The 14065-nt window shown below is 53.2% G+C and overlaps 2 protein-coding genes across 2 annotated transcripts; one reads left to right on the top strand and one right to left on the bottom strand.

Annotated features, from left to right (window-relative positions):
* The first annotated feature begins 174 nt into the window (after window positions 1-174).
* LOC129123139 (protein ecdysoneless homolog) lies at window positions 175-8492 on the top strand. Its single transcript, XM_077182742.1, has 12 exons — window positions 175-208; window positions 1013-1307; window positions 2256-2441; window positions 2801-2888; window positions 3931-4059; window positions 4206-4331; window positions 5094-5179; window positions 5738-5844; window positions 6264-6441; window positions 6885-6952; window positions 7030-7256; window positions 7775-8492. Exons 1-12 carry the CDS (start codon window positions 175-177, stop codon window positions 7985-7987), a joined length of 1737 nt encoding a protein of 578 aa, XP_077038857.1. The 3' UTR covers window positions 7988-8492.
* A 2509-nt stretch (window positions 8493-11001) lies between these two features.
* Window positions 11002-13570, bottom strand: LOC129123141 (uncharacterized). The gene is made up of 6 exons (XM_077182741.1): window positions 13167-13570; window positions 12270-12662; window positions 11792-11890; window positions 11508-11689; window positions 11207-11307; window positions 11002-11116 (listed from the first exon to the last, which is right to left on the bottom strand). Exons 2-6 carry the CDS (start codon window positions 12589-12591, stop codon window positions 11002-11004), a joined length of 819 nt encoding a protein of 272 aa, XP_077038856.1. The 5' UTR covers window positions 12592-12662; window positions 13167-13570.
* Window positions 13571-14065: the final 495 nt, after the last annotated feature.

Raw genomic sequence — 14065 nt, 5'->3', positions numbered from 1 at the left:
GCGGGCGGGAACGCATCCCCGGTGCGGTCGTTTTGCTCCCCGCTCCCGCCGTGGTCCCTTCTCCCCGGCGCTCCCCGCTGCCTTCGCTGGGATCGGCTCCTTCACTGTTCTGCCGCCTCGGGGAGCCCGGAGGGAGGGATCTGAACCCAAATATTTTTCTCTCTGCTGAACGCAATGGAAACCACTGGGGGTGTCGGGACAGAGTCAGGCGCGTCGGCTGCCCGTGGCGTCACGGCGTCTCCGTTGGCCCCGGCGGAACTCACTCCTCGCCCCCGTGGCTCCCCAACCCTGCGGCGGGGCGAACCCCCGGCATTTGCTGCAAGGGCTCTGACTGCCCCTGGTTACTGAAGCCTCACGCACCGTGTTCTAGAATGCCGTAAACATGGGCTGAAATGCTTCTTTAAAGTTAACCTTGTGTTTTTAGTGAACTCTGATTTCTCTGAGAATTGTTATTGGAGTGATTCAAAGCGGTAAACCCAGTGTCTTATTGTTACGTGCAGCGTAACACAATCGAATTCCTTTAACAGAAATGCTGATAACATTTACCATATGCTATTACACTAAATGCAATCTTGAGAAGCTCCCGGTTTATTGGACAGTTTGCCAAATTCTACATTGTTGTTTCTTTCGGTACAATTGCACTTTAAAAGGTCTGAGTAAATTTATGGTTCCATAAAATTTGTGGCTGCCATGAGTTTTCCTCAATGTTAAATTACATAGGGTCAACATTTGTCACACTTTTCTAATCCCTCCAGTAAATCCATCATGCCGTTATTTCAACCACGCTTGGTTCACACTTTCAGTGCCTTTTGGTATTAATACCAGCAGAAGAAGGTACATTTTGTAGTACCCAGATCATTTAAGGATATTGATTGTTAGTTCGGTTATGTTTTATTTCAATATTATTTTAGTGTTGGAAGAATTAAGCAAAGTCAGATCTGAATAATGTTATGTTTTATTCCTCTATTGAATTTTGTTAAGACTCATTTATGTCGAGGTGGATTTCTGTCAGGGTTGAGGGTTGCTGAGTTTTGGACGGGGCCGGAGCGCTTTGGGCCCCGGCGCGATGGAGGCGCTGCGAGGGCCGGCGCTGAGCTGGCCCTGGTGCGCTTCGCCCCGCTCCTGGCCGCCTCCGTGTGGCAGCGGCAGCCGTTCCGCCTGCGCTACGTGCCGAGCCGCGGTGAGCCGGGAGCGGGCCGGGAGGCACGGCGGGAGGAGCGGCCGGAGCGGGGGGACTGGGAGGGGGACACGGCGGCCGGGAACCGAGGGCGTGTGAGGGGGAACCGGCGGCCGAGACCCGAGGGCGTGTGAGGGGGGACCGGGGGGTGTGAGGGGAAACCGAGAGCATGTGAGGGGGAACCAGGAGCGTTTGAGGGGGAACCGGGAGAGTGTGAGGAGGACCCTGCGGCCGGACTCGAGAAGCGTCTGAGAGGGAAGTGGGGGGGGGGGATCGTTTGAAGGGGATCCGGCGGCCGGGAACCGGGAGCTTGTGAGGGGGGACCGAGAGAGTGTGAGGGACACCTGGCGGCCGGGAACCGTGATCTTTTGAGGGTAATCCGGCGGCAGGGAACTGGCAGCGTGTGAAGGGGAGCTGGGCCGTGTGAGGATGCCCCGGTGGCCGGGAATTGAGGGCGTCTGAGGGGGAATTGGGGGGGGGCGTGGTGTGAGGGGTACCCGGCGGCCGGAAACCAGGAGCGTCTGCGGGGGAACCGGGATCGTTTGAGGGGGATCCGGCGGCCGGGAACCGGAAAGTGTGAGGGGCACCCGGCGGCCGAGAACCGGCATCTTTTGTGGAGAGTCCGGCGGCCGGGAGCCGGCAGTGTGTGAGGGGGAGCTGGGCCGTATGAGGAGGACCCGGGGGCGGGGGTGTGAGGAGAATTCGGCGGCCTGAAACCAGGAGGGTCTGAGGGGGAACTGAGCGTGTGAGTGGGATCCGGCGGCCGGGAACCGACGGCGTGTGAGGGGGACCCGGCGGGCTCGAACCGGGAGCGTGTGAGGGGGACCCGGGAGCGTGTCAGGGGGACCCGGCGGGCTCGAATCGGGAGCGTGTGAGGGGTAGCCGGGAGTGTGTGAGGGGTAGCCGGGAGCGTGTGAGGGGGACCCGGCTGCTTCCCAGCCTCTCGGTGTCACAGCACGGGGTAACCCAGTGAGGCATCTGGTGGCCCCTCCCTGCAGCAGCAGGGCCATGGCCGAGCACAGGACACAAGATTCTGTCAGCAGGGTCTGGGATATCTGCAGTGAGGGAGACTCCGCAGCCTGTGTGGACAATCTGTTCCTGGGCACGGCGTTGCTGAGCCGCCTCTCCTCTCTCTGCGCCGTGCAGGCGAGATCCCGGCGCACTTGGGCGGCACCACGGTGTTCGGGGATAACGTGGAGGATGAGTGGTTCATTGTGTACCTGCTCCGGGAGATCGCCAGGGAGTTCCCGGGGCTGGCAGCCAGGTAAGGCGGGTGCTGCTGAGCTGCTTTTGTGCGAGGGCTGCCAAAAGGGGCAGTGCCTGTGCTCTGAAGGTGCTGTCTTACCATTGCCCAGCCTTGGAGGTGTTTCCCCATCCCATACACCTTGGAAGTGTCCAAGGGCAGGTTGGATGGGGCTTGGAGCAGCCTGGGCTAGTGGAAAGTGTGCCTGGCTGTGGCCAGGGTGTTGGAACCAGGTACTGATCTTTAAGGTCCCTTCTAACCTAAGCCTTTCTATGGGTTTATGAATATTTTTTGAAAACCCCAGCAGACATGGATTCAGAATCGTGTTGTTGTGCTCTGCAAGGCTTTTCCTGCTAAATTTCTAATTTCTCCTTGGCCAGTATTGATGACAACGATGGAGAGTTTCTCTTGATAGAAGCAGCTGATTTTCTGCCCAAGTGGCTGAATCCTGAGAACAGTGAAAACAGGGTGAGTAGAGGTTGTGTACAGTTGGCAAGGGGGACCCAGTGGCCTTTCATGTAGCAGCTGGAGCTTTCTCTTGTACTTCTAGCCATGTGGTGTGGCTGCCTCTGAAAATCCAGAGTGCTGTCTGTCCCTGACTGTTGCTCCCTTCAGGAGCACTCCTGAATCCACCTGAACTTTCCAGCTCTGCTAGAACTACTTGGATTTTTTTATTTCTACCATGTTGTGGAGTGTTTAGGGCAGAGGATTTGCTGCCCTCAGAGTAGGGAATGCTCAGGGCTGGAGTGTTGCTGTCTCTGTAAGGACACAGGCTTTGTCTGGTCCAGGTGAAATAATGAGCAGACACCTGCACCTGGATACGGATGGTTGCTAATGGCAGTGGATTAAAATGGAGAGCCTTAATTTGGTCATTAGCAAAAAAATTGGTTAATTATTTTTCCCCTACTCCAAGATTGTTAAAAGGGCTGGGACACAAAGCCCAAATGGATTGCAAGTGTGTACCTGGAGTGTCAGGCTCATACTTTCCTTTTGTTTGAGGGGACAGAGTGAGGGAGTTGAGAACGTTGCATTCAGGGCTTTTCTTAGGATCAGGAACCAGCAGAGGTCGCATGTGGCAGCTGAAATGCTGCTGCTTTTTAATGCCTGTGGTGCTCTGAAGCAGTCGGGCTATCCTGGTTCTCCTGAAGCACTTCTCTAGTTGAAGAGAAACGTGTAACAATTATTGTTGTTAAGGAAACAAGGTGTATTTGACAAAACTTGTTGCAGTTCAAATGGGGATTTTACAGAATATCAAGGATTTTTCCTAATGTATTTAGAATGACTAAAGTTTATATTTGCTTGGGGATTTCAATTTGGAACAAACTTGGTGAAGCCTGCAAAGCAATTTCTCAGAAAAATCTATCTAGGATATATTTAGAATGCAGTCTCAGGTACTGCCTGTACTGGGGGTGCCTTCAAAGCCACTCTGGTGAGCCTGGAGGGAGTTGGATGGCTGTCCCCAGCAGAGTCCCGCTGCAGGGAGTGTTTGTTTCTGCTCTGCCTGTTTCAGGTGACTTTCACTCGGTGTCTGTATGCACAGCTGGTGCAGCAGCAGTTTGTTCCCGACAGACGCAGTGGGTACACCCTGCCCGCCCCATCTCATCCTCAGTACAGAGCCTACGAGCTGGGCATGAAGCTGGTAATGATTTCTGCTGCATTTTGGACTTGCTTCATGCATGTCCAGGGAATGGGTCCTTGTCTGGACGTTGCCTGCTTGTGCAGGAAAATGTGAGCAAAGTCTGTCACACCTTGGGAACCTCTTGTTGTTGCATCTTTTATCTGCAGGCTCATGGCTTTGAAATGTTGTGCTCCAAGAGCAGTAAAGTGGCTCCTGATGCCAAGAGAAACGTGTTAAGCGGTCTTCTGTGGGAGAGATTCCTGAGGAGCTTGAAGGAGAAGGATTATTTCAAGGTCTGTGATTATTTCAGTGTCTGTGGCCTTTAAACATTCCTGGGAAAATACATTTTAACCCTTGAACTTGTGTGAGGAGTTGCAGTGGGGCCAGAGCTTGAATCCTTACCTCTGTGTGAAATGAATGAATGTCTTTAAAGGGGACATATGCAGTTTGTTCCCCTTTGAAAGTAATTTATTTTGGAAATTGAAAAGGAAAAAGCAAGATGTGGGGATTGATTCATTCATCTAAAGCAAGGGGAGAACTACACTTGAGTGAGGAAAACCACCATATGTGATTGTGTGAGGTGTAACTGATTTCACAGGTTTGCATTTCATTTCCACCCCTCTAGAATTCAATATTCTGCAAGATCCATACATAACACCAATGACCTATCTGGGCCCGTGCAAGTGTAATTTTTATGTGTGTGGTGTTTTTGTCACTTCTGGAGGTTTTGGTGAGGTTTGTGGGGTTTTTTTAAAAGATGCCTTTGACTACTTCTCTGAAGTTAATAAATGGGACATAAATTGAGTACTTACTTGAAGGTAATAAAATTGGACAACACTATCGAGATTTTTAGGTTAATATTGTTTAATATACTTCAAATACAGGAATGGCCCTTTGCTGTATTGAGTTCCAAGTGTACATGGCCAAGAGGTTTTAGTTGTTTTGGTTCTCTCAGCATTTCTGTGTGACCAACAGTCATCCTGAGGAAGCCTGGCTGTGAAGAGGAAGGGGAGGGAGAATTGTTTGGGTTCATGCCTGTGACTTGCATTCCATAGGGAGAAATGGAAGGATCAGCCAAGTACCTGGAACTGTTGCACATGGCAGAAGATCACTTCCAGCAATGTGTTGCAGTGCCAGAAAGGTGAGAGCTGCTTGAAATTCATGAGTGTCATAGACCCTACACATCCTGTAAGTGACCTTTGAAATCCTTGTTACAAACACCTGAACCCTTTAAAGTTTCATTGAAAGGCAGTGCCAGTGAATAATGAACACAGGGTCATCTGTCTCCTTTACTCAAGGGTCCGGCTGTGGATTTCTCTGGAAGATCAAATCCAAAAACTAAATCACTACAGAAATATCTGAGGCTTTGCCAGCCCATAATATCTTGACTGTTAGTTTTTTGAGTTTCCAGTCTGTGCTGTTTGGGATCTGGTAATCTTAATATTTGCCAAGGCCAAATAAAAGTAAAGGAAAAGAGCCATGACCAATGGGCTTTGGAGCCATCAGCTGGGAGTTGCAGGGACTGACTGTGTCCTGTTTTGGCCAATGCTCTGGGTAGTGCTCTGGTACTTGCCCAGATTCATTTCCCTTTTGGATATGTTTGCACAGAAGGAAAAATGAGTAATTCAAGTGATAACCTAAGTGCAGAGCATGTGATCCCATTGAATCCATTTCAGTAAATTGATTTCTTTTCTTCTAGCTGTGATGAAGTGAGCCCAGGTGATGAAATCCTGACACTGCTACAGACAACACCCATTGATCTGAAGGAATTTGAGAGAGCAGCAGCTTGTCTTCCTGCAGAGGATGGTGAGCTGGCTGGGGGGATTATTGCTATTACAGATGATTATTTGTGGGGGGAGAGGGGCAATGCTGGCAGCTGGGAAGGGAGAGCAAATCCAGCCTTCCTTGAGACTAAACACTGGATTGGCTCTCCCAGTTCAGAGTAAGCCTTTCTTCCTCCCCTTAGTGGCCAAAGGCTTCTCAGTGACTGGAATGGTCTCTCTTAGCTTGGGCTCTGCAAAGCAGAGTTTTTAAGTAGTGACAAGAAATCTCCACTCAGTTCCTCTCAGCTTCTCTCTGCCTTTGCTGTGTGTGACCCAGGACCAGCACAAAAGCTGAAGTGCAGCACTGAGCTGCAGGATGGCTGCAGTCCTGTCAGTCAGCTGGCTTGGGCCTGTGGGCCAGCAGCTTGTGCAGAGTCACAGATCTGTGCTGTGTTCTTTCAGATGACAGCTGGCTGGATATTACACCAGGTGCTCTGGATCAGATGCTGAAGGAGACAAGAAATGAGTCCCTTCCTTCCACAAATGAGGAAGAGCAAAGCTATGACTTGGGAGCAGTTGCTGAGAGCATGAAGGCTTTTGTGTCCAAAGTCTCCACGCACGAAGGAGCAGAACTGCCATGGTAGTGGCACTTGCAGTTTGGGTCTGGTGTGGAATGTTGCACTCTGCTGCAGCCCTGTGGCTGCTTCTGTGATGCAGAGAATCAGAGTTTGAAGGTGCTGTGCTGAGCAGGGCCTGAAGCAAAGCCAGAGCACTGAACATGTACTTGCTTTAAATCAGCTTGGTGCCACTCTGGCACTGGTGCAGCTTCAAGTGCTGCAAGCTGAGCTGCTCTCTGTCCCTCAGTTGGATTTTGTGGTCTTCTCAATTTTTCTCCTTTATGCCAAGAATTCTTCCACTCACTGTTTGATGTCTAATGCATACAGGCTTCAAACTTCTGAGGACTTTTAAATTCAAATGTCCAACTTCAGTCCTGGCTTGAGAGAAATCAATATGGCTTGTGCCTGTGTCAGGCTTAGGCAGGCATAGAAGCTTCATTTCCTTAAAAATCCTTTTATATTTCAGGTCATCTGATGAGTCCCACGTTACCTTTGATGTGGATTCTTTTACAAAAGCCCTGGAGAGAATTTTAGGTGAGATTGCTTCTTTATTTGAAACAAATCCCAGCACTGATTTCTTTGCTCTTGTACTGACCCAAAATCATGTCCAGGGGCAGACTCGGAGGAGCTGGATTCTGATGATCTGGATGAGGAGGAGGAGGAGGAGTTGGGTTTCTCAGATGAGGATGATGAAGAGCTGGATGCTGGGAATGAAAGGCAGGAGCAGAAGGTGTCTCCTGAGGAGCTCGTGGGCAGTCTCAAGGCGTACATGAGGGACATGGACCGTGAGCTGGCACAGACCAACGTTGGGAAAAGCTTCAGCAGCCACAAGAGAGGGGTGAGTGTGCCTTGAGCTCTGATCTGCAGCAGAAATGTGCAAGCAGGGAATGGGCTGCAAGTGGCCATTCTGAGCAATGGGATTGGAACCTTCCCACGTGCAAGCCAAGTGTGCTGGACCTGCACCATCGTACGTTTTTTATGAACTAAAGCTTACCTAAGCTTGGAATTTGCCCATCTTTTCCAAGGCTTAGTTCCATTTCCCTGTTTTTAGTAGTAGGGCAAGCAGCTGCAGCTTCACTTTGAGCTCCTGTAGTAGTTTTCTCCCACAGGAAGCTGAGGCAGGACTCAGCAACACTTTGTGTCCTTCTCTTGGAACCTAGTCTGGGTAATGGACAGTGGTGATTTTCAGCTGGCATGAGCATTTGGTGTCTGAATTCCTGCCTGTCAGGACTCAGGAGTGTACTGGACTTTGTAGGCTGCACAATTGTTGTTTCTTTTCTCCTGTGATTTACCCTTTTTTTCCCCTGAAATCTGCTCCTGCAATTTGATAAAGCTTTCTCTTGGTACTCTCTGCAGGCAAGTTCTGTTGGAGCAGCCCCATGTGAGAGTGCTGGCCCTGGTTGTGGAGCTGAGGCTGCTGAGCTGGCAGCCCTGGATGTGGACATGAACCTGGTGGCAAACCTGCTCGAGTCCTACAGTGCCCAGGCTGGCCTGGCAGGACCCACCTCGAACATTTTACAGAGCCTGGGGCTGAATTTACCTGAGAGCACAGAGCTCACTGGCAGCTGAGCAAGGCAGGAGAGGCTTTGGACAAGACGTGGCTGCTGGGGAGGTGAAGCACAGACACACAGCAGGATGTGGAAGAAGAGGCCAAAGGTTTCAATTTAGAGCATTCTGTTCGTTATGTGTCACTTCAGCAGGGGGAATTTACCTGCAAAAGCTTCTGTTTGCACACTGTCTTGGATGAAAATGAGGTTTTCTTAGTGATGACACATATTCAGAAACTGAAAAACGATGTTGAATGCATGACTCAAATGAGGCTTTCTTTCATTACAAAACCTCTCTTCCATTTTTCTATTCAGTGATCCAATTTGCCACATTTCTAAAATGTCCTTTTACCCATTGCTGAGTGGGTTCAAAATCTGGGAAGCAGTTCTTGTTCTGAAAATGCTGCTGCTTGTTGGGGGAGGTGGGGAAATACCACATTGCAGGAAGAGCGATTGGATCAAATGTGTAAATATTGGCCAGAAGTATTTTTAAATTTTATTTCAATAAAAACAGAAATACAACTTGATTACTGAATTTTTGGAAGGTGTTTATAACTTCCTCAGTGCAGTATCAGTTCTTGGAGTGAAAGTATTTTTCTAATTGTTCATTTTCTGAATGAATTCCATTATTGCTGAATGTTGGTATCATGCCAGCAGTAGCTTTATGTGAGCCCAGGGTGACCAGTTTTGGTTTTTTTTTTCAGTGAAAATGTGGTTGGAAGGCATGCAGCATGTTGCTTTCATGTGGAATGAAAAATCTATTTTAAATATGACAACTTTAGTTTCAACAAGATAAATTTGAAATAAAATACATAGAAATTCTTGATACACAGACACCAACAGTTCAGTCCTGCTGGGTCCAAATCAGCTTCTTAATTTCTCTTTATTTCCTTTTCATTCAGCAATTAATGAGTTGTCCTCCACTGATGTTGTGTAATTTACTTTGGCAGCAGTTCAGGGAGAGCACTGGCAGGTTGGACAGGGATTAGAGATGGATAACAGAGCTGGGAAGTTTGAAGGAGGTTCTGCTGAATTTCAAGGAATTTGGACTGCTGAGAGGTGAGAGACTCAGACAAATGTGTGGTGGAAAAATGGGGTTAACAGAGGTTTTTTAATTGAGACAAGGATAATGAGCAGTTAGTGGTGGAAAACAGAGGTACTTGAACCTTGGGAGGGGTTGGTGTTTGACCAGGGAAGGTAATTTACACTGAAAATACATAAAATTCTCCACTGCTGAGTAGCTAGATCAAGTTTAGATACTTAAAAAGAATGATTGAGTTGGAGAACATGATCACATTTAACTGCTGAGTGGCCTGTGCTATAGAAAAGGTCAAATTAGATGGAAGGACTCCCTTAGTGCATGAGGAGAGCTCCTAGGCTGAGGTGGCCGTCCCTCAGTGCAGCTTTTAGTGACAGTGATCCGTGGCCATTCCTGGTGCAGTTCTGTTATCATTTGTTTTTATACCATTCTGTTTCATTCCCTTCACACTTCCCACCCTTTCCCATTCCTCACTTCTTACCCAGCACTGCCCCAATGGTCCCTGAGTGCAGCTCTTTTAGAGAACAGGGCCTGTCCCAACAGGCGGCTGCTGCAGCCAGGGGAGGGGCAGGGCCAGGCACATCACAGCGCTGGTGGTGCTTGGAGACTGTTGGCTTTTGCACTTCAGGCAGATCAAATGAATCCCAACTGTCAGAGATTTCCACCACCTGCTATTTCTCCCTCTTTTCTTGGTTGGATTTAACAACTTTTCCTTTCCTCGCACAGAGCTGGAAAGCAAAATGCCCACCTGCCCCATGGCCATCCCCAGCACCTTGTCCCTCTTTCTCTCCCCTTTACTTGGCACCACTTTCTCCATGCTCCTCCTCTCCCTGCCAGCTCCAGCAAAGCCATTTTAACCACTGGCACCAGCTGCCTCCTGTCCCTCGCTCCCATTTTGCCCTCTCTGAACTCCTGGAGCCGCCTGCCTGCGGAGCCGGAGCAGCCGTGGGGCCAGGTAACGGTGCAGGGAATGGTGGCAGGGATTCTCGGGCTGGGCTGGGCCAGGCCAGGTGCCTGGGGCCAGCAAAAGCGCTCAGTGCCTCTGCTCCTGCCCCTGGGCAGGCAACAGAACACAGCAGGAAAAGCTTGGGGGCCTCAAGAAAGGCAGCCAGAGATCTCTTACTCATTATGGGCAGAACAGGCCTGGAGTGGGGAAATTATATTTAATTCAATTTATTACAAAACAAATCAGAGCAAGGGAATGAGATGTACAGCAAATCCTAAAAATGCACCTTCCCCACACTGTTCTGTCCTTCCTGAGCTTCACTTTACCGTGATTCCATCCCTCCACACCACACGGTGGCACAGAGGGATGGGGGTTACAGTCATGTCATGTCTCTGCTTCTCCCTCAGGGAGAGAAATCGTTGTCTTGTTCAGCCTGGGATTCCTCCCATAGGAGGACAGTTCACTTTACCTTCCTGGGCTTCACTTTACCCTGATTCCATCCCCTCCACACCACACAGTGGCAGAGAGGGATGGGGGTTACAGTCATGTCATGTCTCTGCTTCTCCCTCATGGAGAGAAATCCTTGTCTTGTTTCAGCCTGGGATTCCTCCCACAGGAGGACAGTCAGATCCTTTGCAACAGACAGACAGACCATTCTTCGCAGTCAGGTGCCTGATGCAGAAAGTGAGATTCCTCCTCACCATGTGTCAGCTGCTCTTCCTCCACTTCCAAGGACAGTTCACAAGTGCCACATTCAGGCCAGTTTGTGATGATTTCCAAGAGCCCAGGGCGATTTGGATTTCCCATTGGGGCTTGTTGTGTCATGAGGGCAATGCACTCACTGCAGGCAGCACCAGTGGCAGGATGGATTGCAGAGACTTTTCCTTTGCAGCCCCAGCCCAGCGTTGGCACTGGGCATGAAGAGGCACTGAGGTGACCCTGAGAGGAAGGGCAAGGCACAGGGTGCAGCTGAGGAAGGACAGCGCTGTGCTGGGCTCAGAGGTGAAGCTGGCACTGCCCAGTGTGGAGAAGGTCCTTTCTGCAGCCCCTGTTACAGGGGAGCTGGGGCCTTGCTGCAGAGATACGGCCGCTCACTGGAGCAGTTGTCACTCCTCAATCTCTTGTCAGCCAGGTACACACACTGGGAATTGCCGAGGACGGGAACCCTGCAGGGAGGAGCAGAGGCAGCGCTGGCTGCCAGGGGCAGCCCTTGTGCCCCTGCGCCCCCAGGCCCTGCCCGGCTCCCCGGCACTCACCAGGAGCTGTAGCTGCTGCCGTCCCCCCAGTGCAGGCGCTCGCCCCGTCTGGGCTGCCCGAGCCAGTAATCGACGTTCCCACAGACACGGGAGAGCAAATCCTGCCCAGGAGAGAGGAGTGGAAGCTGCCCCGGCCCCTCGGGGGGACACGGGCCCGGGGCTCCCCCCGCACCCCAGGGCTCCTTCCCTGCAAGGCCCCGGCCCAGGGCTGCAGCCCCGGCCCTACGAGCACCGAGCCCGGCCCAGGAGCACCCCCAGGCTGCCCTCAGCCACCCCACACCGCCCGCAGCCCCTCACTCACCATGGCCTCCTCATCCTTGGCAATGGCCAGGGAGGCCCCGAGCTCGGAGCACCGCTCCTGACCCTGCTCCCAGGTGCTGTAATCCCGTGAGAAGTAGTAGCAGACCCCATTGTAGCCAACCCAGCCACGGGGACAGCCCAGAAGTGACAGCGGAGTCGCAGCTGTGACTGGAACCTGTGGTGCTGCAGGGGGAAGAGGAGAAGGTCTGAGGATTGCCCTGTGCAGGGAGCAGGGAGCCCGCTCTGCCCCGAGGGGCTGGGCCCAGGCTGCTGCCCCTCCCTTACCTGCCAGCACAGCCAAGGCCACCCCCAAAGCCAGCACCAGCACCAGGAGCAGCAGAATCAGCACCGCCGTGCCCACGGGATGGCCCCTGATCCATTCACCTGGAGCAGGAAAGAGCTGCTGGCTGCCAGAAGCAGAGCCGGGCCTGCAATCTGCTCAGCCCATGGCCAGGGAGCAGAGCAGGGAGCCCTGAGCCAGTGTGGGCCTCACTCAGCTGGCAGCCAGAGAGCCAAGAGCCTGGCCACAGGCAGGGACACAGCTGTGGCCACAGGCAGGGACACAGCTGTGGCCACAGGCTGCAGCAGGAGAACTGCACAGCCTTGGGGGCAGCTGGGGCTCTTGCTTCCAGCCACTGATGGGGCCCAGCAGAGCACCAGGCCTCTTCCAGACATCGGGAAACAGCCACACACCTGCCAGCCCTGCCCTTGGGAGGGGACACTGTCCCCACCCTGGAGGCCACAGGGGTGGCCCTGCACTCACCCAGGAATCTTCTGAGGTTCCTTTTGTGTTCATTCTTGGTTGCTGATGTGCCCTGAGGACCCAGGGGCTCCCTCACACTCCCATCGCTGGTGCAGAATCCATTCTCCACATCTGCACTCACTGCACACTCACAAGTGGCATCCCCCTGCTTATGCCAAGAGGCTTCTTGGGCCCCAGGCAGGTGTGGAACCGCGGCTGCTGGTCCCTGCTGGCGATGCTGGGGCTCATTCGCAACTGCTCGGATGGAGCAGAGTTCATTCTCCTCCTGCTCACAGCCGGCATCTCTCTGCCCAGAACAAACAGCACCTTGCTCCTGACACATCAGGAGTGCTGCTGGCAGATCCTTTGGGAGCTCGGCCTCGGGAACAGCTTCACAGCCGCGCTGATGGCAGCCTGAAAGGGACACGGTGAGAGGTCACTGCTGGTGCGGGCGCTGGGGGCTCAGGAGGGCGGTGGCAGCTGTGGCTGCGCTGTCCCTGCTGCCCAGAGGTGCGGCAGCAGCTGCGGAGACAAGCGCAGCCTCCGGGAGCTCTCGGTGCCCGCAGCCCCGGCCCCTGTGGCTCTGCAGCCGCTGCAGCCCAGCTCCGTGCCGGGCCGGGCTCTGACAGCGCCTGCGAGCTGGCGGCTGCTGCTGGCCCGGGGCAGCTGCGGCTCGGAGCCCGGCCCTGCCGAGGGGCAAGAAGCAGCAGCCCCGGGCTGCTCACCATTGTGCCCCGCATTCCCTGCCCCGGCGCCTTGGAGCCCGGGCACACCGAGCGCCGGCACGGCCGCTGCGGCTCCCTGCCTGTGAACGTGGGAAGCCGCCACCAGAAACTCGCCAGAACCCCCCGGCCCTCAGCGCGGCCCCTCCGCCCGCAGCGAGCCCCGAGCTGGGGCAGCACCGAGCGTGGCTCCCACCTGGCCTGGAGCCGCCTCCGAGCTCCGCCGCCGCCTCGCCGGGCTCCCGGTGCCGCCGCCGCTGCCGTCCCAGGCTGACACACGTGGAGCCGCCGCTGCCGCTGTAAATTCCCGTTTTTGGAGTGCTTTATGGTTTAAGGCCGAATCGATCAATCAGCGGGCGGGAACGCATCCCCGGTGCGGTCGTTTTGCTCCCCGCTCCCGCCGTGGTCCCCTCTGCCCGGCGCTCCCCGCTGCCTTCGCCGGGATCGGCTCCTTCACCGTTCTGCCGCCTCGGGGAGCCCGGAGGGAGGGATCTCAACCCAAGTCTTTTTCTCTCTGCTGAACGCAATGGAAACCACTGGGGGTGTCGGGACAGAGTCAGGCGCGTGGGCTGCCCGTGGCTCCGTCGGGGCTTTCCCCGCTCCCGGGGCTCCGCTTTGCCCGGCGGCTCCGGTTGGCCCCGGCAGAACTCCCCGCCCCCGTGGCTCCCCAACCCTGCGGCGGGGCGAACCCCCGGCATTTGCCGCAAGGGCTCTGACTGCCCCTGGTTACTGAAGCCTCACGCACCGTGTCCTAGAATGCCGTAAACATGGGCTGAAATGCTTCTTAAAGTTAACCTTGTGTTTCGAGTGAACTCTGATTTCTCTGAGAATTTTTACCGGAGAGATTCAAAGCGGTAAATCCAGTGCCTTATTGTTATGTGCAGCGTAACACAATCGAATTCCTTTAACAGAAATGCTGCTAACATTTACCACGTCCTGTTACACTAAATACAATCTCGAGAAGCTCCCGGTTTGTTGGACAGTTTGCCAAATTCTACATTGTTGTTTCTTTCGGTACAATTGCACTTTAAAAGGTCTGAGTAAATTTATGGTTCCATAAAATTTGTGGCTGCCATGAGTTTTTCTCAATGCTAG

The sequence above is a fragment of the Agelaius phoeniceus genome, chromosome 9 (genome assembly GCF_051311805.1).
Source record: "Agelaius phoeniceus isolate bAgePho1 chromosome 9, bAgePho1.hap1, whole genome shotgun sequence".
NCBI classification, from domain to species: Eukaryota; Metazoa; Chordata; class Aves; order Passeriformes; family Icteridae; genus Agelaius; species Agelaius phoeniceus.
This window is presented reverse-complemented; position numbering and strand designations above follow the sequence as displayed.